The sequence below is a fragment of the Microcaecilia unicolor genome, chromosome 9 (genome assembly GCF_901765095.1).
Source record: "Microcaecilia unicolor chromosome 9, aMicUni1.1, whole genome shotgun sequence".
Taxonomy (NCBI): domain Eukaryota; kingdom Metazoa; phylum Chordata; class Amphibia; order Gymnophiona; family Siphonopidae; genus Microcaecilia; species Microcaecilia unicolor.
The window spans coordinates 7,447,887-7,473,545 of record NC_044039.1 but is presented as its reverse complement, the minus strand read 5'-3'; the positions used below and the strand labels follow the sequence as shown (position 1 = coordinate 7,473,545).

Below are 25,659 nucleotides of genomic sequence, written 5' to 3'. Positions count from 1 at the left end.
GTAGATGTAAATTTAATGCAGTAGTGTTCGGGGGTGTTTCCACTGTTTTTTTTATTGCAGACTGTGCTCTTGGATAATGCGGAAGCGCTTAGAACTTCCTATTTAAGAGGCGGTAGATCTGCATTAACTCTGCATTAGGCAGTTACTGTGCAGGAAGTGCAGTGCATAAATGCCAAACACCTTCCATAACCACTGTCCACCCATGCCACGGCCCCTGACACAAAACATTTAACACACAGTTTACTGTGTGCTAACTGTGAAAATACTGCAAAGCCCCTTAACGCGGCTCTACCCTAGCCGTTATCACGGCGCGAATCAGGTGTTAAGTGCTTAACATGGTTTATAAAAGGGCCTCCCAAGTAAACTGGTTCATCGATATGAAAGTTATAGAAAGCCAATAAATGTGCAATGTTGTATTTGAAGGTTTGTGTCTCAGAAACGAAGGAAGAGTAAAAACTAGGACATAAAATTTTATTCTGAAATGATCTCTGGCCACAATAAAATTTAATATTCACTATAAATTCAAATTTCTGTCATCAGCTGTACAATACATACAGTATCATAAAACTGGCCACTAGGATAAAAATCCACTGCAACATGTTTCATGTTTAAGTGGCGACAGCAGCATCTCACAGTAAATGTACATAAATATATACACAATCAACAACATTCAACCCATGTTTTCACATATTTTCAGTACACACAGTTGCAGCATTTTACAGTCACGTGTCTAAGTTGTTGCTTAATAAAAACTCAAGCTACTGCCTAGACATAATTTTTGCAGTTGAGCTGAGTGATTACAATCACTTTTCATAAAACGTTCTGTAGCAGAGATGTACAAGGGGCTGTATTCACAACAGTTCACAAACACTTTGTAAATGCGACCACAGTATGAAACTGGGCAATATTAAAATCTTTACCAATACCAAATCTTGGTTTTTTTTTAAATGTTCTTTCTAGTTATTAGAAATACTCTTACAAAAGTGGACAGCATCATTAAAGAACGTGCCCCGCTCTCTGCTCGCAAAATTCCAATATGGCCCAATGTTACGTCAATCTAAGGTGTTTATAACAATCTCATGCAGTTTTTCCACCCCAAACCTCCTCTTCAATTAAAAGTGGCTTAAATGCTTTGCACCCAAAATGTAAAAACCCCTGGCTACCTCTACAGAGCCAGGCACGTAGAAAAGGAATGCACTTTGGTTCCTACCAAATGCCCTGGGATTGATCACATTATAAAATTAAAACAGCTTGAGGTAAATCTTACAAATAGAACTGATTTCTTGCTCCACTATCAGAATAACTAAAAATTATTTGCTTAAAAAATCAGTCAGGTGTGAAGAAACTTGTAACAAATAGCATCTTTAACCCCTTAAGTAATGCAGAGCAGACATTTTCTTTTGATATACAGCTGGACTCTGCTATATGGTGCATATTAAGACCTATTCACTGAATGGACATTAAGACAGGCCTAAACTACAAAAATGTCTCTATTACTTTGTTTTCAAAGGGTTAAAGAGGTCAATTGTTTGCCTACAACACGGCATTTGTAACAAAAGGCACATTGTTAACACTAAGGGCACAACTGATATTCTATTGTTGATCTACTCAACTTGTGTGTCTTTCGCACTGTAGTAGCACACGTTTTAGTGATAATGAACACTACTGGTGCAAGAAACTGAGCCAAATGAGATGGTAACCAACGACAAGGCAACAGTCTACAAATAGCTCAGACATCCCTAGACGATGATAACCTATGAGACTATGCGTCGTTTCCAAGTCAACGTCTAGTAGCCCAACCATCACAGCCCTTATTAGAATCGCAAAGTAAGATGCAACATCCTTTTCTTGTTACATTGCAAGTGTGCTACACTCAAAATCAGCTACACCATGGAAAACTAATACAGCGGCTTAGGTATAAAGAAGTTCCACAGTACTGAGATTGTAAAAATAAAAAATAAACTTGTTCTGCGTTTATAAATAATATCTATCACAAATTCATTATTGTCTAGTAACCACTGATATAAACAAAGAAAAGAAATTTAGTGCTTTTATCCTTGACCAAGAATCTACAGGACACTTTCAATTTATATTTACATATAGGGAAGATTCCAAAGCTCAATCCCACTTTTTGGAAGATGGAATTGCCAGTCTTAACTTTGCTGATTCATTATAGAACCAGTAGAAAGATTTCCAGTCATAAAAACAACTGAACATTTTTACCCTTTCCAAAGTTTTGGTATAGTAAGGCTCTAGGAGTCATACATTAACGGACACTTGGTTTCCAAAAGCCACTGCCAATCAGTAACGCCATGCAAACCTCATACCACTGAGCACCACTGTCAAACAGCAGCAAATAGCAAACCTCCAACCACAGGACAAACCTCTGTACAATTGTTTCAACTCTATTCATCACTTATCAGTGATAACTTGAAAAATTAAAGCAAATGGCAAAACACCGTTATTTTGGCAAATATTGAAAAATCAGCATATTGTATTTCCTGAGCATTCTCTATGGTCCCAAGTCAAACCTTTTCTGCAGCCAAACCTGGCAGGCTGTGCTGGGTCCTTTTGGGGAGTTGAAGCACATACAAAAAGGTCTGAACCAGGCACAAATGTTTACTTTACCTTCATGTTTCTTTCCCAGTCCTTTGCAAAACTGGAATCTTTAAACCAAATGTTTTTTTTAAAGGCTCAAAGCTGGAGAAAGAATTTAACTGGAAACTTACTGGACCTCACTGGGGACAATGCTTTAAGTATTTAGCATTATTTTAAGATATTAAACTAAGCTGTTAAAAATCTATTCCTGATGACGTCTTGTTTTAGGGAACTCACTCAAATGCTTTCACTTTCTTAGGATCCACAAGGTCTCCTCCTGTGCCTTTCATTCTACTGCCTCTTCCTGTAAACTGCCTTTTACTTTCTCATTACCAATGCCTACTTCCCCACGATGTAATCCTTGGCTAACAATATCGAACCAATGCTACTCAAACCTTGTTCCACAAAGTGTAACTATACGATACACACTGAAAAAAAAAATGTCCACTAAGAGTTCAATATCCTAAAACCATGTCAGCACCTTCAATTTGTCCTTCAAAGCTCTCTGCCATCACACAAAAGGTTGGTTCATGCCACTAAGTTCCAACCTGTATGTTTATTTCCTCTTAGGAGAGAGGATGCAGCAATGTCTCCTGAATTATGAAACTGCTTGTCTATGTTTGCAATGAAAGTAACTAGACAGGATTAAATCACAGCCTTTCAAGGGCAAAGTACTGGCTTTGCTTTTAACATACTGTATCCGAGCACAACCCTGTAGGGTACAGCAGACTCCAACCATTCTTAGTACGCCAACAAAGAACCTTAACATACAAAGCCTTTAAAGCTATGCAAAGAACTCTGTAGTTCTTGTTATGCACAGATCTAAAGTTACCATAATAAAACTAGTACATATTCTGTGTATTTCTGTACCAAGGTCTAAAAGGTGTAATTAAAAAGGAAATATGAAACTGTCTGCATATTTGGCTTTGAGTTGCTGCCTACTGCAATGCACGTCCTTCATTCATTCTACGTTTTGCTTATCTATGCTTTCCACATATTGAAAATGTTAACAGGCTACTTCCTTAAAGGTAGCTTCACTTTCCCTTCCATGCTAGTTTCATTCCACTGCTCTAAATTTGTTCTACTAAACTTATTGTGCAGATAGTGGCCATACAACCTAACACACAGCATGGCAAACAATGGTAGTAACTGGCAGATTTTAAGCTCTCCCTCTCTAAGGCAAAAAACGACTGGAAACTCCGCAGGCAAAGCAGTGAACACTTGACATCAAAGTGTGGACAGTCATCAGTGGGCTGTCACCGAGTTTTTATTATACTGCCACCTTAAGAGACAGTAAGGCTACTCCTACTCACAGGACAAGTATTTTAAAATTCAGTATAAAAAAAATCTTAAAGCATAGCCCCCATGTTTTATAAAATGAAAACATCTTACACTTGAAATGTGTACTGAAAAGATAAAAATGAGAACAGTTAACTACGCAAATTCAAACTAAAGCCTCAGCTACTTTTGCATCTTCGTAAGGCTCAGCAGTGTGGTGTCTCATATTTACCGGCCTTCCATTTCCCATAATCAGCTAACCAGTTTTGGCAATACTGTCCTTTGCTGAATATTCCCATTTGCATCAGTCATCTGTACCAAATTAGTTCGTAGTTTTGAAGCGGAGTTTGATGTTGGAGGTAACTTGGAAATTGAAGTGATAGCACCACTACTTTCTGTTATCCTTTTTGCTGATGTCTTTTCCCCGGATGGAGGCTTTGGCAACCGTCTCCGTAGCCAGGGATGCCGCAATGCCTGGCTGGGCGTCATACGTAGAGAAGGATCCCATTCCAAACACTGCTTCAAAAAGTCCAAAAAAAGAGGATCGTCACAGCCCTTTAATGCAGTTACCCAATCTCTGCTCCCCGGAGGGCCTCGCAACTTTCCTCTCCGGGAGCGACCTCCGTTAAGTACCACGGAATTATCGGGCAAAGTTGTAACAGTGCAGTATCGGGGATAACCCTTAGAGCTGACAAAATTCTTAGCTCGTTTTGAGGCATCCAGCTGTTTTTGGGACGGCATGCCCAAAAGCTCAATCATGCAAGCCAGTTGGTCCCCTTCATCTTCCCCAGGTAAGATGGGATAACCTGTCAAAAGCTCCGACAGAATACAGCCTAGGCTCCACATATCAATGGGCATACCATAGCGAGCACCAAGGATCACTTCTGGCGCACGGTAAAATCGGGACTGGATATACGTGTAAACCCGCTGATGCTCATAGCAACTAGAGCCAAAGTCAATCACTTTAATACCACTTCTGCCCTGCTGTTTCAACAGTATGTTCTCAGGTTTAAGGTCACAGTGAATAATTCTGTTCTTGTGCAAGGCATCCAAGCACTGTAGAATTGAGTGGGCAAACTTGCGAACCAACGGCAGGCTGAAGCCCTGAAATTTGTTTTTCTTTATTAGCTCATAAAGATTCATGCTCAGCAATTCAAATGTCATGCAGATATGGTTGCGGAATGTAAAGTTCTCCAACATGTGGATAACATTCATGTTGTTATCTTTGTCCTGTTTTCTTAGATGTTCCAGTATTCGAATTTCTTCCGCAGCCTGACGGTGGAACCGTTTCTCGTTTCTCACCATCTTCAATGCCACGTGCTGATGCATTTTGTGATCGTAGACTTTCACAACTTGCCCAAAGCTCCCTTTCCCAATAACTTTCAGCACCTCGTATCTGTAGGCTATGTGATCATGGGGAATCTGCACGTAAGATCCCTGGTCGTCATCATAGCCACCGTTGTTGGGACCTCCAATCACACCCTGACGTTTCTTTGCATTTGGTCCCAAAAAATAGATTTCCGAGTAGTTGAAAATTTCATGGTGTTCAAAGGCTGACAGTTTTTGCATGTATTGCTTCATTGCTTGTTCTGGTGTCATTGAAGACGCTTTCACCTTCCCAGCCCCATCCATAGACTTCAAGGAGCTGGAACTTCCTTGTCGTCTGTGGATACTATCCAGTGGCCTATCCTGAACCACTGGCAATCCTGTTCTACCTACGCTGGTCAGTCCATTCGGCTGTGTTGTCAGAATGCTCTTCTTGTTGCTGTTATCCTCAAACAGCTGCTGAACCTGGATCTGTCCATGGCTACCAACATGCAGGTGATCATTCATTGTGTGCTTACTACCTCCAGCCTGTAATTAAAATTTAGAACGTTAGTACGGCATTTTGACAAAACCAACTTTTGCATGAGGCAAAAACTTCCAGTTAAGATATGGCAGTTTACCTTGTAATGCTATTTTAAATGTGAATAAATACCACACACACACTTTTACATCTTTAGCACTGCCACAAAATATAACACTTGAGTTCACTACAAGGGAAAATTGTGACGGGATCAAAAGCAGATCATCACAGTAAGAGATAAATACTGAAGCTGGATCACTGCACACTGAAGAAAAAGTAAGTGTAGCCTCAAGTATGGTAGTATGCTTTTTCAAGATAGTATTATAAAATGGTCTCTGGTTTAAAAGCAAATTATATTTTATATTCTCTGACATACTTGCAACAAGAAAGCATTTCAGTTGTCTTATGCCAGGACTTTGTCTCTCCAACTGAGTTTATGTTTACTAGCCTTACTTTTACACTGAAGGCTGCTCTTCCTCAAGTACACTAGACCCTGCTGTCACTGGAGTCCTTTTCTGTTTAATTATGGGGCAAAGTTCAGAAGCTGCAGCACCGTTTTAATTCACAGATCACCACAACATGCAGAGGCAGACACCGCAGAGCAGCATGCATGGGAAATAAACAGAACTCTTCTGAAAGTCAAACGCAAAAGCTGCTCACTATATGTGCAACTGCTATGCAGGCGACCATATTAAAATTATTCTGAATTACTTTAAAAAGATTTTTGAAGTGTAAAATCCTATCAGTGTCCCTGTCATTCTGAACCAGAGCTGATCTTTATGTTTCAACTTTTTTATTATATTATCATAATGGCAAACCGTTATACATACACCAAAGTTAGTATATATACATCTCAGTCAACTAAGTATAACATCAACAATATTTTGTAATAATTTTCCCCCTCCCCCATCTCTCCCCTCCGCCAGAGCTGATCTTTAAAGGACACTGTAAACGTGAAGGTCACAGCCAACCATCTGAATGTGACACTGAAGCTGTAGCTGAAGTGTAACTCACAGCACCCACCGGACTGCATTATAATATAGGAAGCATGAAAAAAGTAGGGATGGACGAATGGCCTTCCAATAAGGTCCAAAAGAAACACCTGGGAGGGTAGATAATGCCATTAATAAAGCTGTTATTTTATTCAACTGTGTCAGGACTCAAAGTACATCAAAATATATTCAGATTCAACATGGAACCGTGTCAGGAATCATGCCATCTTATGAAAATCCTGCTCTATCAATGGCCATTGAAGAGAGTGCGGGAAAACAGTGTCGATTGCAGCAGCGAGATGTTGACACAAATGGTAAAAGCTTTCACCATATAGCTTGTCAGCTCATATTGTCATTTTTACCACTTGTGCCAATATTTCGCTGCTGCAACTGGTGCCGTGTTCCTGCGCTCTCTCTAATGCCCGCTGATCGAGCAGGGTTTTCATAAGATCGTAGGCGTTATTGTGCCGAAACACAGGTCCATGTTGAGTCTAAATATATTTTGATGTATGTTGAGTCCTGACACAGTTGATGCCATTAATAAAGCTATTATTTTATTCATCTATCCGTAAGTGTTTCCTTTGGATCTCATTGAAAGGCCTTGACTTTATAGGGTTCCTTTATCCTCCTTTGCTGTGCGTTGTGAAAAGCGTATATAGACCAGCTCAGCTGTACATGCTGTGCACCGCTATGCAAATGGCCTGGGTTTCAGTTCTAGGGCCAGGACTCTGTACTAGACAGGGGGATAGGGTAGGGATGTTATGGGAGCCAGAATCTGAGCCACTACTCAACAGTGACTCCTAGTGATTAGTCAGCAGAGAGAGAGCCACAGGTTGTGACCCCTAGGCAGAGACAGAAAGGGTATATAAATAGAGAACTGTCTTGGAAAGCTGAGAATATCTTGAATCTAGCCACTTCCAATTGAGCAGTAAGAAATTGCCCCTCCCCTCCTCAAAAATACCCATAAGGAAACACAAAAATGGAATAGCTATTTCCAGTTCACATGCACTGCAAAACTCATTTTTAAGAGAAGTCATTCATGCCTGAAAATCTGGTTTTGCCTTGCACAGTAACACAGCAAATGACAGCATATAAATATCAAAGTGACCCATCCATCCCGTATAGTTCAAGTTCTTGAACTCTAGATAAAATCCCCACCTCACTCATGATCTCTCCATCTTTCAGCCACCACACAGCTCCCTATCCAACCAACTGCTGTCCTCCACCACCTCCACTGGAAGGCCATTTCAAGAGCAAGGTCGGCTTTGATTCTTATAAAACCAACGCTTACTCTAACACCTTCTACCTGTTACCAAACACCCACAGCCACTAAAATCGGTCCAAAAAATTTAAAAAAAAAAAAGACTCTCCAAATTCAAGTAACTTGAAAAGAAATATACATAGAAGACAAAAATAATAACTGCAAAAATAAAATCCAAACCGTTTCCATAGATATGCTTCCTAAGTAGTCCTCAGAGGAAGAGAATCAGAAAATTTAAAATATGTATTACTTCCAATATAAAATGAAAGGTTTGATCATTAAGTCATTATAAAACAGCAGATCAAATGAGGGCTCTTTTATTATTATCCCACATTTTCCCACCTATTTGCAGGCTCAATGTGGCTTACACAGTACCGTGATGGCAAAGTGGTAATTGCGTTAAAGTTCATGAGTAACAGAGTGTCTTAGGTAGTTGGGGATGAAGCGTTAAGTGTCCTGTCCTGGTTCAAGTTTCGTTATGTTGCAGGGTTCGGGTGTTTAGGTTGGATCGTTGTGGTAAGCCTTCTTGAACAGATTGGTCTTTAATGATTTCCGAAAGGTTGTTAGGTCATGAATTGTTTTCGTGATGTTTGGTAGTGCATTCCATAATTGTGTACTTATGTAAGAGAAGCTGGATGCATATGTTGATTTGTATTTTAGTCCTTTGCAGCTTGGGTAGTGGACATTTAGGAATGTGCGTGCTGACCTGATTGTGTTTCTGGTTGGTAAGTCTATGAGGTCTGCCATGTAGATCGGGGCCTCGCTGTGAATAATTTTATGAACAAGGGTGCAGATTTTCAACAAGATTCGCTCTTTGATTGGGAGCCAATGCAGTTTTTCCCATAGGGGTTTGGCACTTTCGTATCTCGTTTTTCCAAATATGAGTCTGGCTGCGGCATTTTGGGCAGTTTGAAGTTTCTTCATAATTTGTTCTTTTACTAAATGTATTAGGCACTTAGGGATAAATTCTCAGGACACAAAGTTAGGCACCAGGACAGAACGCACAAAGTGTGAATTGTGCCCTTAAAGAACAGTAGTATAAGTGTGCATTAGCACGCCTAACTCTGGGCGTTCCCACTTATGCTTGTTCTAGGGCAGGTATAAATGGCAGCACCTGATACCATATGCTACTATTCTGTAAAAGCCATGCCCCTTCAACTGCTACACCCACCTTACCGTTCTGGGTTTAACATATAGACATTATAGAATGGTGACTAAAGACAGAGGCATCTAAGAAAGCAAATAGAAAGTTAGGAATTATTAGGAAAGGAATGGAAAAGAAAAATAAGATTATAATGCCTTTGTATCGCTCCATGGAGCAACTGCACCTCGAAGACTGTGTGCAATTCTGGTCACCTCATCTCAAAAAAAGATATAGTGGAAATAGAAAAGGTACAGAGAAGGATGACGAAAATGATAGGAGGGGATGAGACAATTACCCTACGAGGAAAGGTTAATGTGGCTAGGGCTCTTCAGCTTGAAGAAGGGACAGCTGAGGGGAGAAATGATAGAGGTCTATAAAATGCTGAGTGGAGTGAAATGGGTAGATGTGAATTGCTTGTTTACTCTTTCCAAAAATACTAGGACTAGGGGGTACGCAATGAAGCTACTAAGTAGTAAATTTAAAACAAACTACAGAAAATATTTCTTCACTCAACATGTACTTAAACTCTGGAATTAGTTGCCACATAATGTGGTAAAAAGTAGTTAGCTTAGCAGGGTTTAAAAAAAGATTTGGCTAATTTCCTAAAAGTCCAAAAGCCATTATTAAGATTGGGAAAATCCACTGCATATTCTAGGATAAGCAGCATAAAATCTGTTTTACTGTTCTGGGATCTTGCCAGGTACTTGAGGCCTAGATTGGCCATTGCTGGAAACAGGATACTTACTGGGCTTGATGGACCTTCGGTCTGTCCCAGTATGGTAACGCTTATATTACGGCATGCATGCATGCAAATGCCAACCGGTGCTAATTAGTGGCAAATATTGCTTGTTAAAGCCAATTTAAAACATTTTCGCACCTAAATGCCCTTCTTCCTTAACATGCGTGCACAAAGTCCCATACTAAGCTTTTCTTAGTGCATGCATGGAAGTTAAAGTGCAAATTGGCACGTTAGCTGCTACCATGTTAATGCAAAAGCAGCTACTGTGTTTTTGTTATAATTAGCACACATTTGGGGCATAACTAGGCAGGGCACAGGTGGAGAAAGGGCATGGGGAGTATACTGCAGTTACCCCTGTTTACTAAGCCATGCTAGCTAGCGGCTGCGATGTGCTAAGTGACAGCACTGTCGTTCAGCTAAACAGTGGGGGGGGGGGGGGGGGGGTCCCTACACAGAAAGCACTAAGTGCGATCAGGGTACTGTGAATGAATGAACATTTTAACACACCCTCTAGTAGGTGCCACATTAAATTTGCACGTACCGCACTTTAATTTCTTGCGTTAAGGCACGGTAGCGCAAAATGTAATGCACTTTAGTACAAAGACCCCTAAATTAGGAGAGAGAGGCTCCTCACCTTTGCACCAAAACCAATTTAGTATTTACAACAATCTTTCATTTATTTAGGGCCATATAAAAACGTCCCCAATAAGTACCTGCCAAACACTTACACGAAAAATGAAGAGAAAACTCTGCCCAAGAGATCAAACTTCTTACAGCATTAACAAAGACTACTTCCTCCTATCTTGTGTTGATTTGCATACATCAAGGAAAACCTCTTTCTTTCTCTACACACAAAAATAACTTCAAGACTCTTCCCAGTCTGAGGTCAAGACAAAAGGAAGGACTGAGGTGGCCCTGGAGACTTCCTCCTCTACAATGAATTTCCAGAATCTGAGTCAGATCTAAACTATCCACAGATGATTAACCACTCACAGACTAGATATATCATGCTTCTGGACAGAAAACCACAAATCCTAGAAGTTGAAGGGATTGCTTCAACTGGCATTTTCTTGGAGGGCTTTAGGAAGCTTATAAACCTCAAACTGGCCTGGCTAGCCCAACTGTCCAAATTCCTCAGCTTACTATTTGTGGTCAAGTTATCCTTGAACACTGCTGAGCTGGTAGATTACACCAGGTGGACTGAATGGTCATCTATCAACAACTCTTGCTTTCAGACTAACTTGCAAAAACAAAAAAAAAAGACAACACTGCTAAATCCTTTACACCTTAAACTGGATCTCTCCACGTTCACAGAAGTGGTCCACACAGCCTCTAACACAATAACCTGCCCAAGACAGTAAAGTACAAATGAGGAAGACAGGGGGAAAAAAGGTCCTAAATAAAGGTAGCGGCAAAATGTGACTGGCAGCTGTGATCCATCTTTTCCAGTCTGGACAGAACAACTGGGCAGACTGGGTGCACTGATGTTACTCTCTCCAGCCTCTCTCAAACACTTTTTCATGCACTGTGTGCTCTAGTGATAAGTCCTTTCCACTTCTCAGGCTAAACTTCTGGGAACCACCCTGGTCCACTCTGCTTCCACTAATTCCACCCACCAGGATAGTCTGTGAGTCTCTGAGGAGTGTGCTGCTATCTTCCGAGTGCTCAAAGAAGTTGCCAAACTGCCCTCTCCTGTAGGCATGCTCACCATCGTGTCAAGGACTAACCCGTGTCTTATTTTTGTGAAGTCTTGGGGCTCTATGAGATACCACTCTTGGACTTGGACCCAACTCCAGCCAAGGTGGTCTGTCTAAGGATGCAACTGTTCCACGGAGCCCTGGAAAGAAGCCTGAGAGGATAAGCTCACACTCTTCTTTCAGCAGGGATGGTAAACTGTAGCACAGGAAAATAAACTTAAGTTCAGCCAAACATCAGGAGCTAGTGGATATGGATGCTAACAAGTGTCATCCTGATCTGTTTTCCAGTTTTTCATTGTCTCTAGCGTTTTGAAGTTGACAAGGAGGGATCTGGTAGGACAACTGACATCAAACAGAACCTTTTTAGAAGGGAACCTTTTTGAAGGGAAGAAGTATGTGTGATCGCAGCTCTCCAGCCAGAAAACCCAGTCGCCACATATTGATTTTAACGTTTAAGAGTTGTAACCAAGATATCTATTTTATAATTAGCAACAAGGCAGACAAATTATCTTCTGTCATCAGTTAATGATTAGCTTTAAGATTTACAGTTGTGACAGTCGCAAGTTCCTGAACTGTAACCTTAAAGCAGGATTTCACATTTAAAAGACCTACAGAATTGGAAATTTCAGCCTCTATTCACAGTTCAAAATAAACTTGCTACAAAACTCATCAACACTTCCCTTTCCAGAACAGTTTTACAAATGAATTGCTTCAGCATTTACAAGATAAGGATATCGCTTTCCAACAGATATTCACTGTCTATAAAACTAATGATGATTAGATAACCAGGCCCTTTCAGCATGGATTTGTAACCATCTTATTGTTTAAAGGAATGTCATTCTGGTAAAGCAATTTAAGGCATCATTTCTGTTAGAAGTCAGTGGGAACAGCGTGCAACAAATTCAGGCTATTCTGTATCATGCAAAGCAATTTAATAAACCAGCAGTACTCTGGTCTTGAAAGGCATATACACAATACAAAAAAAAGAGTCTTGCAAAACATTGTGTCATCCCACTGTATAAGAAAACTAGTGTATGTGGCTGTGTCTAGTCAGTTAACCAAAAGACACCTTGCTGGGTCCATACACCGTGCAAATATTCCCAACTATGGCTCTGTTATCTAAGGTCGGAAAGATAATGTCTCCTTCATGTCAAGCTACACATTCTTCTGAAAGTGCCCTATGTACAGGCAACCCTCAATGCTTCTATGAATTGCATGTTATATAAGGGAAAGAAGGCTAATCAGAGAAAAGGAAAAAAAAAAAGCAGGCTTTATTTTTTAACTAAGCAAGGCTATTCTATGTCTACCTATACTCAAAAATGAATTCAGCAGATACACATTTGCAAAATCACTACAAAACCCTAGTGCAATTCCCTACATTAAAATAAAAGTCCTTAGCAATCATACCTTCCAGGAGCTGCCCCTTATATGGCCTAACAGAAAAATAAAAGGTTTCTAATATGGCACCAATATGTATGAATAGGAAAAATGGACTCAAACCCCGAATCTATAAGGTTAGAGCTTCAGAAAGAAAAAGCAATAGACAGCCTGCAGAAAAGCCAAGCCTAGCATGCAATATATTGGGTTGAATACTAGCCTGTCCTTGTACTGGGATCCTCATTCAGAGAAGAAACCTGGTCTGACTGACTGGCTGGCAGCCTGACTGTACCTTGCACATTTACTTCTATTAATATCGGGCTCTGGGAGGAGGGGAGTGAAGTGCATTTTGAGAAGGGCCATTCCTGGTGGGTTAGGATGTGATCACAGCAAGAGAGGAGGAAACGCCTGACATATTCCCCTGCACATAAATCGTTGCCTGTTGTCTCTACACCCCGGTTCTTACCGGTTGGGCCGCGTTGCTGCTGGTCCTCAGCGGAGGCAGTGCGATTGGCGACGGCGGTCCAGTCCCTGCTCCAGGCCGGAGAGTCCCAACCCCTGCTCCAGGGGAGGAGGTTTGCGCTTGTCCTACGCTGTCACCTCCCCTGCCTGGACAGAAAGGAAAACAAAAGAATGTGTTTTCCTCCTCCCTTTGCAAGGCGACAAAAGCTCAGCAACTACATCTACCCCATGCCCGTGAAAGATCAATTCTGCTCAAATCACAACCCCTTGAACCGAGATCATCCAATCATTAAACATAGAAGTGAAAAAATGAAACGGGCTTTGCAAGGATTTCATGAGCCCAAGAGATTCTTTGGGATTCCAAACACCCTGAAATCCTGACAGCTCCGATCAAGCTCAGAACTGAAAGGAAGCCGGGCCGGGCTGGGGCTCTGCATGCAACGGTGTCTCTCTCTCCCCACCACCCCCGGGGGGCTCCTCCTTACCGGCGGGGTGGCCGGCGGCAGCGCTAGCAGAGCCGGCGGAGGCTTTCCTGGCTAACATGGCCGCGGGAGAGGGAAGGGGCCGCTGTCCTGTCGGCTGCTCTCCTCCTCCTCCTCTTCTTCCTGGTCGCCGGCTTCTCTCCTTCTCCGATCAGCTCCAGGGAGACTCGCCCTCCCGACCCCGCATTCCTCCCCCGGCCCTCGTTAACCAGCCCCGGCACCCCAGAACCATCCCTTGATCTCAAAGACCATCCTCGGGCCCGGGGACCCCGCACATCGGCCCGGGGATCCAGAGAAAGCAGCGGCCGGTGACCCCCCCGAAGGAGGGGATCTCCCGCCCCTCCTCCCCCCACCACCCCTGAAAAAGAGGGCTCCCTCTTCCCGGTGAGCAGCAAATGTCAGAGGAGACTCCGCCCCCTACCCCAATGAGAGTGTGAGAGCTAATCCCCACCTTCCTCCATCCCAGGGAGAGCTAATCCCAATCTTCCCCCTATCAACTAAAATCTAATCCCGACCTTCCCCCTATCCCACGGAGTGAGAGTTCTAATCCCGACCTCCCCCCTATCCCACGGAGTGTGGGATCTAATCCCGACCTTCCCCCTTTCAGGGAGTGTGAGATCTAATCCCGACCTTCCCCCTATCCCACGGAGTGTGGGATCTAATCCCGACCTTCCCCCTTTCAGGGAGTGTGAGATCTAATCCCGACCCTATCCCACGGAGTGAGAGTTCTAATCCCGACCTTCCCCCTATCCCACTGAGTGTGGGATCTAATCCCGACCTTCCCCCTTTCAGGGAGTGTGAGATCTAATCCCGACCCTATCCCACGGAGTGAGAGTTCTAATCCCGACCTTCCCCCTATCCCACTGAGTGTGGGATCTAATCCCGACCTTCCCCCTTTCAGGGAGTGTGAGATCTAATCCCGACCCTATCCCACGGAGTGAGAGTTCTAATCCCGACCTTCCCCCCCCCCCCTCCCTATCAACTAATCCCCAAGGAGTGTGAGATCTAATCCCGGGCGCCTCACTCCAGGCAAAGTGTAAAACCTAATCCCCCTCCCCCGCCCTAGACTGTGACATCTAATCCCCACCTTCCCCAGGGAGAGAGAGTGTGTACTAATCCCCCCTCCCTCCCCCCCCGCAAAGGGCGGGTCCGGGCTGGCTGCTCCGCCTCCGGGGTCTCTGTTACCGTTGGCCCGGTTGCTAGGAGAGACGGAACCCGAGGAGCGAGTGAGGGCCGCGGGCAGAGCGCGAACTCCCTTCCACCCCTCCTTCCGCCCGAGCTGTGCGACGAGCCCCGAATAACAGCCGAGAGAGAGAAGAGGAGGGGGGGGGCAGAAGAGGGGAGACAAAGAGGCGGCAGCTACTGTCAGTAACGGAGAAACCGGAGCGAGCGACCGCTACACACTCGCCTGCCTCACCCGCGCGCGCCGCCCTCGCGCTCCCTGCTGGGATAGGACGAACGTAGCCACGCACTGGACGACGCACGCACGCACGCAGACCCTCCGAACGGGGAGGCTGCTGCCCTGTTGTGTGTCCTCCAAGCCGCCTAGGGGCGCAGTCGCCTTTCTTTCCGTAGTTTCCCTCCTATCAGGGGGTTCCTCCTCCCCCTCCCCCCTCCTGCCTGTACATCAAAAAGTCGTTAAATCGCGGGAGGACCTTACCAGACTGCGCGTCTAAATGGCAGATGACGTTTATTTATTTATTTTAATTTATAACCATTTAAATTTTTACAAGCGATAAAACAACTTGCTGGAAATACAGAAAAAGTAATATATAGGAATTATTTCAGTCAGGTAATTCTATTCTCTTCCTTAGACCACTAAATAGGGAGAGTGAAACAAATATTTGAAAGGTATTAATCCGCAAACGAATCTTTTCCGGAGATGGGAAGGCGGTAGAACGAGAGGACATGAAATGAGATTGAAGGGGGGCAGACTCAGGAAAGATGTCAGGAAGTATTTTTTCACGGAGAGGGTGGTGGACGCTTGGAATGCCCTCCCGCGGGAGGTGGTGGAGATGAAAACGGTAACGGAATTCAAACATGCGTGGGATATGCACAAAGGAATCCTGTGCAGTAGGAATGGATCCTCAGAAGCTTAGCCAAAATTGGGTGGCGGAGCAGGTGGGGGAAGAGAGGTTGGTGGTTGGGAGGCGAGGATAGTGGAGGGCAGACTTATATGGTCTGTGCCGGAGCCAGTGATGGGAGGCGGGAAATACTGCTGGGCAGACTTATACGGTCTGTGCCCTGAAAAGAACAGGTACAAATTCAAGGCAAGGTATACACATATGAGTTTATCTTGTTGGGCAGACTGGATGGACCATGCAGGTGTTTTTCTGCCGTCATCTACTATGTTACTATGTTACTATGTAAGACAAAGAGATCAATTAAACAGTAAACAGGAAAAAAAAACACATGGTATTAACCTGATTATCCCCATATATTACTCGTCTAAATCGTTATTCCACATTGATCATCTGGTTGGCTTCTTCGAGGCCAATACAGTGTATACTCAAGTCATTTCATTGAAAACATACTTATTGTCCAATATTAGTTAAAAATAATACATCTGATTACAGATGGCGTTTAATGTGAGCAAGTGCAAAGTGATGCATGTGGGAAAGAGGAACCTGAATTATAGCTATGTCATGCAAGGTTCCACGTTAGGAGTCACGGACCAAGAAAGGGATCTAGGTGTCGTCGTTGATGATATGTTGAAATCTTCTGCTCAGTGTGCTGCTGCAGCTAAGAAAGCAAATAGAATGTTAGGTATTAGAAAAGGAATGGAAAACAAAAATGAGGATGTTATAATGCCTTTGTATTGCTCCATGGTGCGACCGCACCTCGAATATTGTGTTCAATTCTGGTCACCGCATCTCAAAAAAGATATAGTGTAATTAGAAAAGGTGCAGAGAAGGGCGACGAAAATGATAAAGGGCATGGAATGACTTCCCTATGAGGAAAGGCTAAAGCAGCTAGGGCTGTTCAGCTTGGAGAAAAGGCGGCTGAGGGGAGATATGATAGAGGTCTATAAAATAATGAGTGGAGTGGAACAGGTAGATGTGAAGTTTCTGTTTACACTTTCCAAAAATACTAGGACTAGGGGGCATGCAATGAAGCTACAATGTAGTAAATTTAAAACAAATTGGAGAAACTTTTTCTTCACGCAATGTGTAATTAAACTCTGTAAAGGCGGTTAGCTTAGTGGAGTTTAAAAAAGGTTTGGATGGCTTCCTAAAGGAAAAGTCCATAGACCATTATTAAATGGACTTGGGGAAAATCCACTATTTCTGGGGTAAGCAGCATAAAATGTTTTGTACGTTTTTTGGGATCTTGCCAGGTATTTGTGACCTGGATTGGCCACTGTTGGAAACAGGATGCTGAGCTCGATGGACCTTTGGTCTTTCCCAGTATGGCAATATTTATGTACTTATATATATTGCACAGTGTCTGGCCAGGGACAAAATAAAACTGCAGGTGGATATCCCGAAAATCTGACTGGCTAGGACAGGTGTGTCTCCAAAACCAGGTTAACCCCTGCCATAGAGTGATACAAAGGCATGCACTGCTTTTAAGAGCCGCTGTCCTGCTGCACCAGTGCTGAACTGCTGCCCTGCAAATTCACTAATCTGGCTGTAGTAGGGCTCCCAAGGGAAATAATTTTATGAGGCAAGCTCTGCATGCTTTTCCTACTGTGCCTCTTGTTCAGTGCTGGTGATTCAGATGTATATTTCATTTTTTTTGTTGTAAATTCTACTGTGAAACTTGGTGACTTAACAGTATAGCTTAATTATTGATATGTACAGTGACACCTAATGAATGAATCATGTCCCTTGCTACTGATTGCTAACTGCACTTCCAACTAGTGCAGAAGCACACCAGTTCCTAATGCTGTGGTACAGTGGCACCCTGTGGATAAACTAAAGAATGCATCCTTTGAATTTGTTGACACTGACATGTCATAGTTTGATTATTTGGGGGGGGGGGGGGGGGGGTTACTTAAAGGTATTATTCTGTCCAAACCAATGGAATGTTTATGTACTGCTGCATTTAAACTGCCCTTTTCCTCTCCCTTCCAGGTCAGAGACAACACAAACACACACACACACAGGCATGCACAGACACATTCACAACATATGTACAGACACACATGTAGAGGGGTGGGAAAGAATTCCACGAGCCATGCTCTGCATGCTACAAGACATCAGCATATTGTTAGCAAGCAACTAATTACCAAATTTTTGCACTTTTCTCATTGAGGCTCTGAACGATGGCAACTTGGATTCCATTTACCAGAGAGAGAGAGAGAGCTTCCACAACTGTGAATTCCACCCCTCTCCCAACCACACACACACAAAAGGAGGGATTTGGGCAAACAGAAGAATTCTCTTGCTAGGACAAACTGTTTGGGGGGAAAAGATGTTACCAAAGGCCGGGGTGGTTCAATAGTACAGCACAGTAAAAGTTACAGTCTGTAATCTGATCCATCAGTGGGTATCTAGGTCAGAGGGGTCAACAAGGGGCAGAACATATAAACTGATGGGTTCACTGTGAGAGAAGGATCACTAACTACTATCATTTGCACATTTGAATGATTTCCAAAGATGGAGGATAAGAGTATGTGTGGTGAGAAATATACAGCATGTTACACAGGGACGACAGGGATATAGTCAGATGTCGGCAAGTTCCTCACCATAACTAGACAACTCTATTTGGCAGGTTGGATATGTGTAAACAACAGATAAAAACTCAGTTTCAGTCTGTGTTTTGGTGTTTTTGGCAGTGTGCCTGAAGAATGAACAACTTGGTGCAGTTAGAGGAAGTCAAAAACCCAACATGTCCCTAATGGTTGAAGCTTTGACCCTACCTAACTCTAGACAACTCTATTTGGCAGGTTGGATATGTGTAAACAACAGATAAAAACTCAGTTTCAGTCTGTGTTTTGGTGTTTTTGGCAGTGTGCCTGAAGAATGAACAACTTGGTGCAGTTAGAGGAAGTCAAAAACCCAACATGTCCCTAATGGTTGAAGCTTTGACCCTACCTAACTGTATGCCTGGTGATAATCCACCAAGGCTGTTAAAAAAGGAACACATACACAGAACTATAAGATATGATAGCATACATTGATTGCCAAGGTTGTATCTGGCACTTCAAGTATGTCTCGCCCCTTCCTTTATGTTTTCAGGATTTTAGCTGCCACTCCCCTCTGTAAAAGTCATTTTGCTTTGAGTGGAAGTGCTCTATATTTTAATTCCATCTGTTGCCATATAGGGAACCTCTGTGTTTATCCCATTCCTTTTTGAATTATGTCACTGTTTTTCTCTCCCCCCCCCCTCCACCCCTCCCCAATGGAAGGTCATTCCAGACATCCACTAACCTTTCCGTGAAGTATTTTATTTATTTCCATTTTTTGCTCACACCTTTTCCAGTAGTAGCTCAAGGTGAGTTACATTCAGGTACTCTGGATATTTCTCTGTCCCAGGAGGGCTCACAATCTAAGTTTGTACCTGAGGCAAATGGAGGGTTAAGTGACTTGCCCAAGATCACAAGGAGCAGCAGTGGGATTTGAACTGGCCACCTCTGGATTGCAAGACCAGTTCTCTAGCCACTAGGCCACTTACCTGATGTTTCTCTTTAGGCTTCCATCCTTACAACTTCATTCCATGTGTTCTAGTTCTGTGATCTCCTCATTTTTTGAAAACGTTTGTTCATTGATAGCTATCAAGTATTTAAATGTATGTCTCATACAGTGTGTTTTTTCTAGCAAAATAAGTGCCAGTACTCAAATGCTAGGCTACCCTTCAGGGGTGGGGTGATCACTGATGGACCCACCCCACAATAGCCAGGCCCCCTGTAACCAGTCAGAGAATCTATGACAAGACAGAATTGGTGTGTAGAGCCTGAGCTCTTTCATTAAAACGTGGGGTCCATAGGTCAATTTTAGCAGACAGTGGAAAAGGTGCTGGTACTCAGTACCCCCAAGTACCTCTCAGAAAAAGCCCTGGTCTCATTTCTCTATGTTTGACAGGTTTGGGCTTTTGACAGCCCAGACCTGTCAAACAAGTGCGGGAGGATTGTGCTGAGCGCATGCTCAGGCACAATTCTCCCACACTTCTACCCCATGATCAGAGATAATTGCGTGCTTAAATTTGCATGCAATTATCTCTGATCATAGGTTTAATAAAGCCCCGTGCTGTTCTAGCGCTACTTTTGGAGTGCTGTTTGGAACAGCGCGGGGCTTTTGATCATCAGTGTTTTAGTGCGTGAGAACAGCGGTGTAGCTAGCATTTTAGGCTCAGGCCCATCCAAAATCAGCGGTCCATTGGAGTGTCTGGCAGCCAAAGACCTCTTGGCAGAAAAACCCCTTACACCTTGTGCAGTCAGCTGCTACTGCCCCACCCCTCGTGCATGCTCAGTTTTTGTGCATGCCGTGTGCAGAGGTTGCCCGTGTCAGCACTTCTTGGACTCTGCTGATGGCGACACAGGGTCTAAGCACTCTTTCTGTGGGGAGGAGGTCTTCGGCTGGTAGGACTGTGGATCCTCGCCAGCTCATGTATTTTTTTCTTTTCTTTTTGTTTTTTTTTTGTGGCAGCGGGTTGGTGGGCAGGTGGGTTGGTGAGGAAGAGATGAACCTTCAGGCCCACCTTCTTTGGGCTCAGGCCCCCTGCACATCAGACCTTTGTCTATGCTGCTGTGTGAGAAGCACATACCAATCCCCAAACTACCGCAGGATGCCTGAGCGTGTTCCGTGGTACTTCTTTCAGTGTGCAGTAAGCATGTGTTAGTGATTACCACTGCTTGGAAGAAGGGCCCCTAAATTTCTTGAATCCAGATACTATAAGGTAAAATGCTCATCAGATCTAAAAAAATATTGTATTAGTTGGAATTTTAAAAAAATGCAGCATGTATAATGGAGAAAATTCTATATTAACAATTCTATATACAAGACATCCTACTTTAAATAATATTCAGTAATTTCTAGCAAGCCAATGAAGATTATGAAGCAAAGGTGCAACCCTCCAAAAATAAGTCTTGCTGCAGTGTTCTGTAACACTAGTTTGTATTGAAACTTAACAGATATATCAGCGTAGAGGACATTGCGGTATAACCCCAGATAACATTGAAGCTTGAACCATTGTTTAAAATTGTTCTTTTTTAAAATATGAATGATTCAAAATAAAATAATAGAAGAGTTAAATGGCGAAAATAAAGTTTTTGGCTTCGCTTTGAGCCTAATTGATAATCCAACACCTATAAACGAAAAAAGTCTAACATCTGATGTTGCCTTCACCTGTAGAATCCATGAAACGTATCAAGTCGTGCACCTCAATAGTATCCAGGGAAAACAGTATCCTCACCCAACAAGAGGCCTTGCAGATGGGCTAGTATGCTTTGAAGGTCATGGGACACCTGAAAATAGAGCGAGGAGCAAGAAATAGTATAGCAAAATAAGAAAACAATGAAAAATGTACCAGCTACGCAAGGTAGTGGTTGTAAAAGGCCAATAGATGGCACTACTATACCACACAATCTCTCAGTAAGCATAAATATTCCATAGCGTAGATGAGTCTTGACAAATGCACAAGGTGATGTACATTGGAAAGAATGATGTGACTCATAGTCAACTGATGCTAGGATCCACCTTGGGGGATCAGCACACAAGAAAAGGATCTAGGTATTGTATAAAATATGCTGAAATCTGCTCAGTGTGCAGCGGGAGCCAGAAAGCAAACAGGATGCTATGAATTATTAGGAAAGGGATGGTAAATAATGCCTCTGTATCACTCCATGGTGCGACGTCACCTTGAGTACTGCGTTCAGTTCTGGTTGCCATATCTCAAAAAAGATATAGCGGAATTAAAGAAAAGGTTCAAAAAAGAGCGACCAAAATAATAAAGGTGATGGAACTCCTCCCATGTGAGGTCAGGCTAAAGAGGTTGGGACTCTTCAGCTTGGAAAAGAGATGGATGAGGGGAGATATGATTGAGGTCTACAAAATCCTGAGCGGTGTAGAACGAGTAGAAGTGGATCGATTTTTTTATGGTTTTCAAAAATACAAAGACTAGGGGACACTCAATGAAGTTACATGGAAACACTTTTAAAACAAATATTTTTTCACTCAACGAATAGTTAAGCTCTGGAACTCTTTGCCGGAGGATGTGGTAACAGCAGTTATCGTATCTGGGTTCAAATAAGGTTTGGATAATTTCTGAAGGAAAAGTCCATAGTCTGCTATTAAGACAAACACTTGCCCTGGACTTGTAGCATGGAGCGTTGCTACTCTTTGGGATTCCGGAATGCTGCCACAATGTGGGTTTCTCCCAGGTACTTGTGACTCGGATTGGCCACCGTTGGAAACAGGATATTGGGCTAGATGGACCATTGGTCTGACCCAGTATGGCTATTCTTATGTCTGGGCAATAGTGATTGATTTTTTAACAATAAGAAAATGAGGTTTATCGTGGGAGTGAAATGTGCAGTGCTCAGACCACTCTTTCATTCATTTATTCCATGTGTGCATAGTTGCCAAAACATATGACTGTGTTTTCTGTGGCCACATGCACATTTTCTTATTCAGGGATGAACTAAATCAGTGGTTTTCTGAGACTGTGAATTCAGTTAATACATGGTAAAACTTTGCTCTCGGGAGCCCTTCATAGACTGATGCAAAGTGTGCTATTGGCAAAAAGATAACAGTTAGTTTGAATCAGGAATAATCTGGTTATCAGCACCTACAATAGTAAAACATTAAAGGACATTTGATTGGCTTTCTTTACCAAAAGGCTTAAGTTTATGCAAGAGCGTTTGAACAAACTTTGATAAGCTTCTCATTAGTTCAGAACCTACCCCCACCTCTCCCTGGCAGCCTCTTGCAATGGAGTCCGATTCAAGTTACTAGGAAATGCCGAGGTTGGCTGCAGGTTTCATTTAGGACTATTCAGGTCACCAGGAAACGAAGTACCGTGTTTCCCCGAAAATAAGACACTGTCTTATATTAATTTTTGCCCCCCAAAATGCGCTAGGTCTTATTTTCAGGGGCTGTCTTATTTTTCGGGGAAACATCGGGGTTGGATCGGGGTTGGCCCGCTCGCCCTCCGTTGCTCCCAGAACTAACCTTAAATGCCTCCTTTCACCTTTGCAGCAAGCAGCAACAGGGCAAGCCACTCCTTCCTTCCGTGTCCCGCCCTCGCCTGATGTAACGTCCGTGAGGGCGGGGCACGGAAGGAAGGAGAGGTCTGCCCTGCTGCTGCTTGCTGCGAAGGTGAAAGGAGGCGTTTAAGGTTAGTTCCGGGAGTGACGGAGGGTGGGTAGAGGGGGGCCCGGCGACCTCAGGTGGGGGGGGCGGCCTTGTCTGGCTCTCGGCGGCCCTCCTTTCAAACAAAAATTTGCTAGGTCTTACTTTCGGGGGAGGCCTTATATCTACCAATTCAGGAAAACCTCTACTAGGTCTTATTTTCGGGGAAACAGGGTAGTTCCACAGTTTATTACTGTGCCTGACATGGCCATGTTTTGCCTAATGAGGCTGCATCAGGGGTCAGTTGAGGTTTGTAAAGCACAGGAACAGCATGAGAAAAGTCTTCCAACATAAAGGAATGAACTAACCACTATGTAAATGCCTCTCTCAGAAAATGAGGGCAGGGAACCCTAGCTGTCACTGAAACTTTCTTGTGCTTTGAAAACATCCACTGACTCCTGATGCAGCCTTGTTAGGCGAAAGGTGGTCATGTCAGGCACAGTAATAAACTGTGGAACTCATGTTTTTTTTTAATTTGTTGTATTTGTATCCCACGTTTTCCCACCTATTTGTAGACTCAATGTGGCTTACATAGTACCAGAGAGGCCATTGCAGGCTCCGGTGTGAACAAATACAGGGTGATGTTGTGGTAAGATCAAGTTCACATGGCACAGCTACATTAGGGAATCGGAGAACGGAAGAGTTGTGTTATGTCCATTACGTTCTTTAGTTTGGTTGTGTTGCAGAGATTAGGCATTTAAGTTGGATTGGTAGGGTCTGCCTTTTTAAACAGGTTGGTTTTTAGTGATTTCCGGAAGTTTAGGTGGTCATATGTCGTTTTCAAGGCTTTTGGTAATGCGTTCCACAGTTGTGTGCTTATGTAGGAAAAACTAGATGCGTAAGTTGTTTTGCATTTAAGTCCTTGGCAGCTTGGGTAGTGCAGATTTAGATAAGATCGTGTTGATTCGAATGTATTTCTAATTCATAAGTCGATCAAGTCTGTCATGTAACTCGGGGCTTCTCCGTAGATGATTTTGTGAACCAGGGTGCAGATTTTGAAGGCGATGCGTTCTTTGACTGGGAGCCAGTGTAGTTTTTCACGGAGGGGTTTTGCGCTTTCAAATCGCATTTTACCAAATATAAGCCTAGCTGCCGTGTTTTGAGCGGTCTGAAGTTTCTTTAAGGTTTGTTCTTTACATCCCGCATAAATTCCATTGCAGTAATCTAAGTGGCTTAGTACCATTGATTGTATCAGGTTGCGAAATGTTTCCCTCGGGAGGAATTGCTACACGCGTTTGAGTTTCCACCTTGAGTGGAACATTTTCTTTGTTGTGGATGCCACTTGGCTCTCTAGTGTTAAGTTACGGTCCATTGTAACGCCGAGGATTTTCAAGCTATCTGAGATAGGAAGGGTGTGATCTAGGGTGTTGATACTTGTGGGGATGTCGCACTGTGTTGTGATGAGAGGATGAGACAATGAGTTTTTTCTTTATTGAGTTTTAGTTGAAATGCATTTGCCCATGAATCCATGATGTTCAGGCCGAGCTTGATTTCGTTGGTGATTTCTGTCAGTTTGTAAGGAATGTATATTGTGACATCGTCTGCATATATGAAAGGGTTAAGGCCATGGTTGGATAAGGACTTGGCAAGTGGGGTCATCATTAAGTTGAATAGGATCGGTGATAGCGGTGATCCTTGCGGTACTTCACAGTCTGCTTTCCACGGTGATGGCTGGTTCGGGGGGGGGGGGGGAGGTGAGAAGGACTTGCAGTGGCAGCAGCGGAGTAGGGTGGGGGGAGCAGGGCCACGGTTTTGGTTTCTGCAGAAGATGCACAGGCATTTTCCAGTGCTAAATCCAAAACCAAAGCTGAAATTTAGTCGGCCTCTAGTTTATTTATTTTGGAAACTACATTGGTAATACCAAGCCCAGTGGGACTTTCTTTGTTTTTGGCTCCAGCTTCCTGAGCCATTGCACCTTTACTGCAAGGGGAAGAGGCTTGGCTTTATCTGACTCAGGAAAGAGCTCTCTGGCTAACAAAGCCCACTGCACCTGGACAGAGCAGGAAGGAAGTGCATCTCACAGAGCCCACACAGCTGCTGCATTTGCACCAAGTGAAAGCTGGAACAGAAAACTTGCTCAAAACTGATTCATACAAAGAAGCAAGGGGAGGAAGAGTAACAAGAGCAGTGGCGTAGTCACAGGTGGGCCTGGGTGGGCCAGGGCCCACCCACTTAGAGCTCAGGCCCACCCAACAGTAGCACACATTTAACGGTAGCTGGTGGGGATCTCAAGCTCTGCCAGCTGAAGCCTTCCTCCTAATGGTAACGAAAACGCTACTCTCCATGATACCGGCACCTGCGCCTGCTCAGTTTTCAGCGCATGCCTGCTGTAGACTGCCAAGGTGGAAAGAAGCATTTTCCTGCCAGCTGAGATATATTTTTGATGGTTGGGGGGGGGGAGAGAACACTTGGTGCCCACCCACCTCTTGCCTAGGCCCACCCAAAATCTGTTGTCTGGCTACGCCCCTGAACAAGAGAAACCCTGAAGAA

The 25,659-nt window shown here is 43.4% G+C and overlaps 1 protein-coding gene and 1 long non-coding RNA gene across 3 annotated transcripts; both read right to left on the bottom strand.

Annotated features, from left to right (window-relative positions):
- Positions 1-441: 441 nt before the first annotated feature.
- On the bottom strand, positions 442-14,080 carry DYRK2 (dual specificity tyrosine phosphorylation regulated kinase 2). Of its 2 annotated transcripts, XR_003943456.1 has the most exons (4): positions 13,880-14,080; positions 13,399-13,541; positions 2,405-5,730; positions 442-456 (listed from the first exon to the last, which is right to left on the bottom strand). XR_003943456.1 is itself a non-coding variant. In XM_030215437.1 (3 exons), exons 1-3 carry the CDS (start codon positions 13,935-13,937, stop codon positions 4,129-4,131), a joined length of 1,803 nt encoding a protein of 600 aa, XP_030071297.1. In that variant the 5' UTR covers positions 13,938-14,080; the 3' UTR covers positions 947-4,128. The 2 variants fall into 2 exon arrangements, 1 of the variants encoding a protein (XP_030071297.1); XM_030215437.1 differs by lacking the exon at positions 442-456 and having other exon boundaries at positions 947-5,730.
- LOC115478186 lies at positions 947-22,621 on the bottom strand. Its single transcript, XR_003943458.1, has 3 exons — positions 22,611-22,621; positions 18,943-18,947; positions 947-2,403 (listed from the first exon to the last, which is right to left on the bottom strand). It is a non-coding gene; the product is annotated as an uncharacterized LOC115478186 (long non-coding RNA).
- Positions 22,622-25,659: the final 3,038 nt, after the last annotated feature.

Excerpts from the sequence above, each read along its gene's own strand:
- DYRK2 (XM_030215437.1), bottom strand. The coding sequence starts at position 13,937 with ATGTTAGCCAGGAAAGCCTCCGCCGGCTCTGCTAGCGCTGCCGCCGGC. Across the intron at positions 13,542-13,879 it reads TGCCGCCGGCCACCCCGCCG|GCAGGGGAGGTGACAGCGTA; the intron begins GTAAGGAGGAGC and ends CTTTCTGTCCAG. Across the intron at positions 5,731-13,398 it reads GCAGCAACGCGGCCCAACCG|GCTGGAGGTAGTAAGCACAC; the intron begins GTAAGAACCGGG and ends TTTTAATTACAG.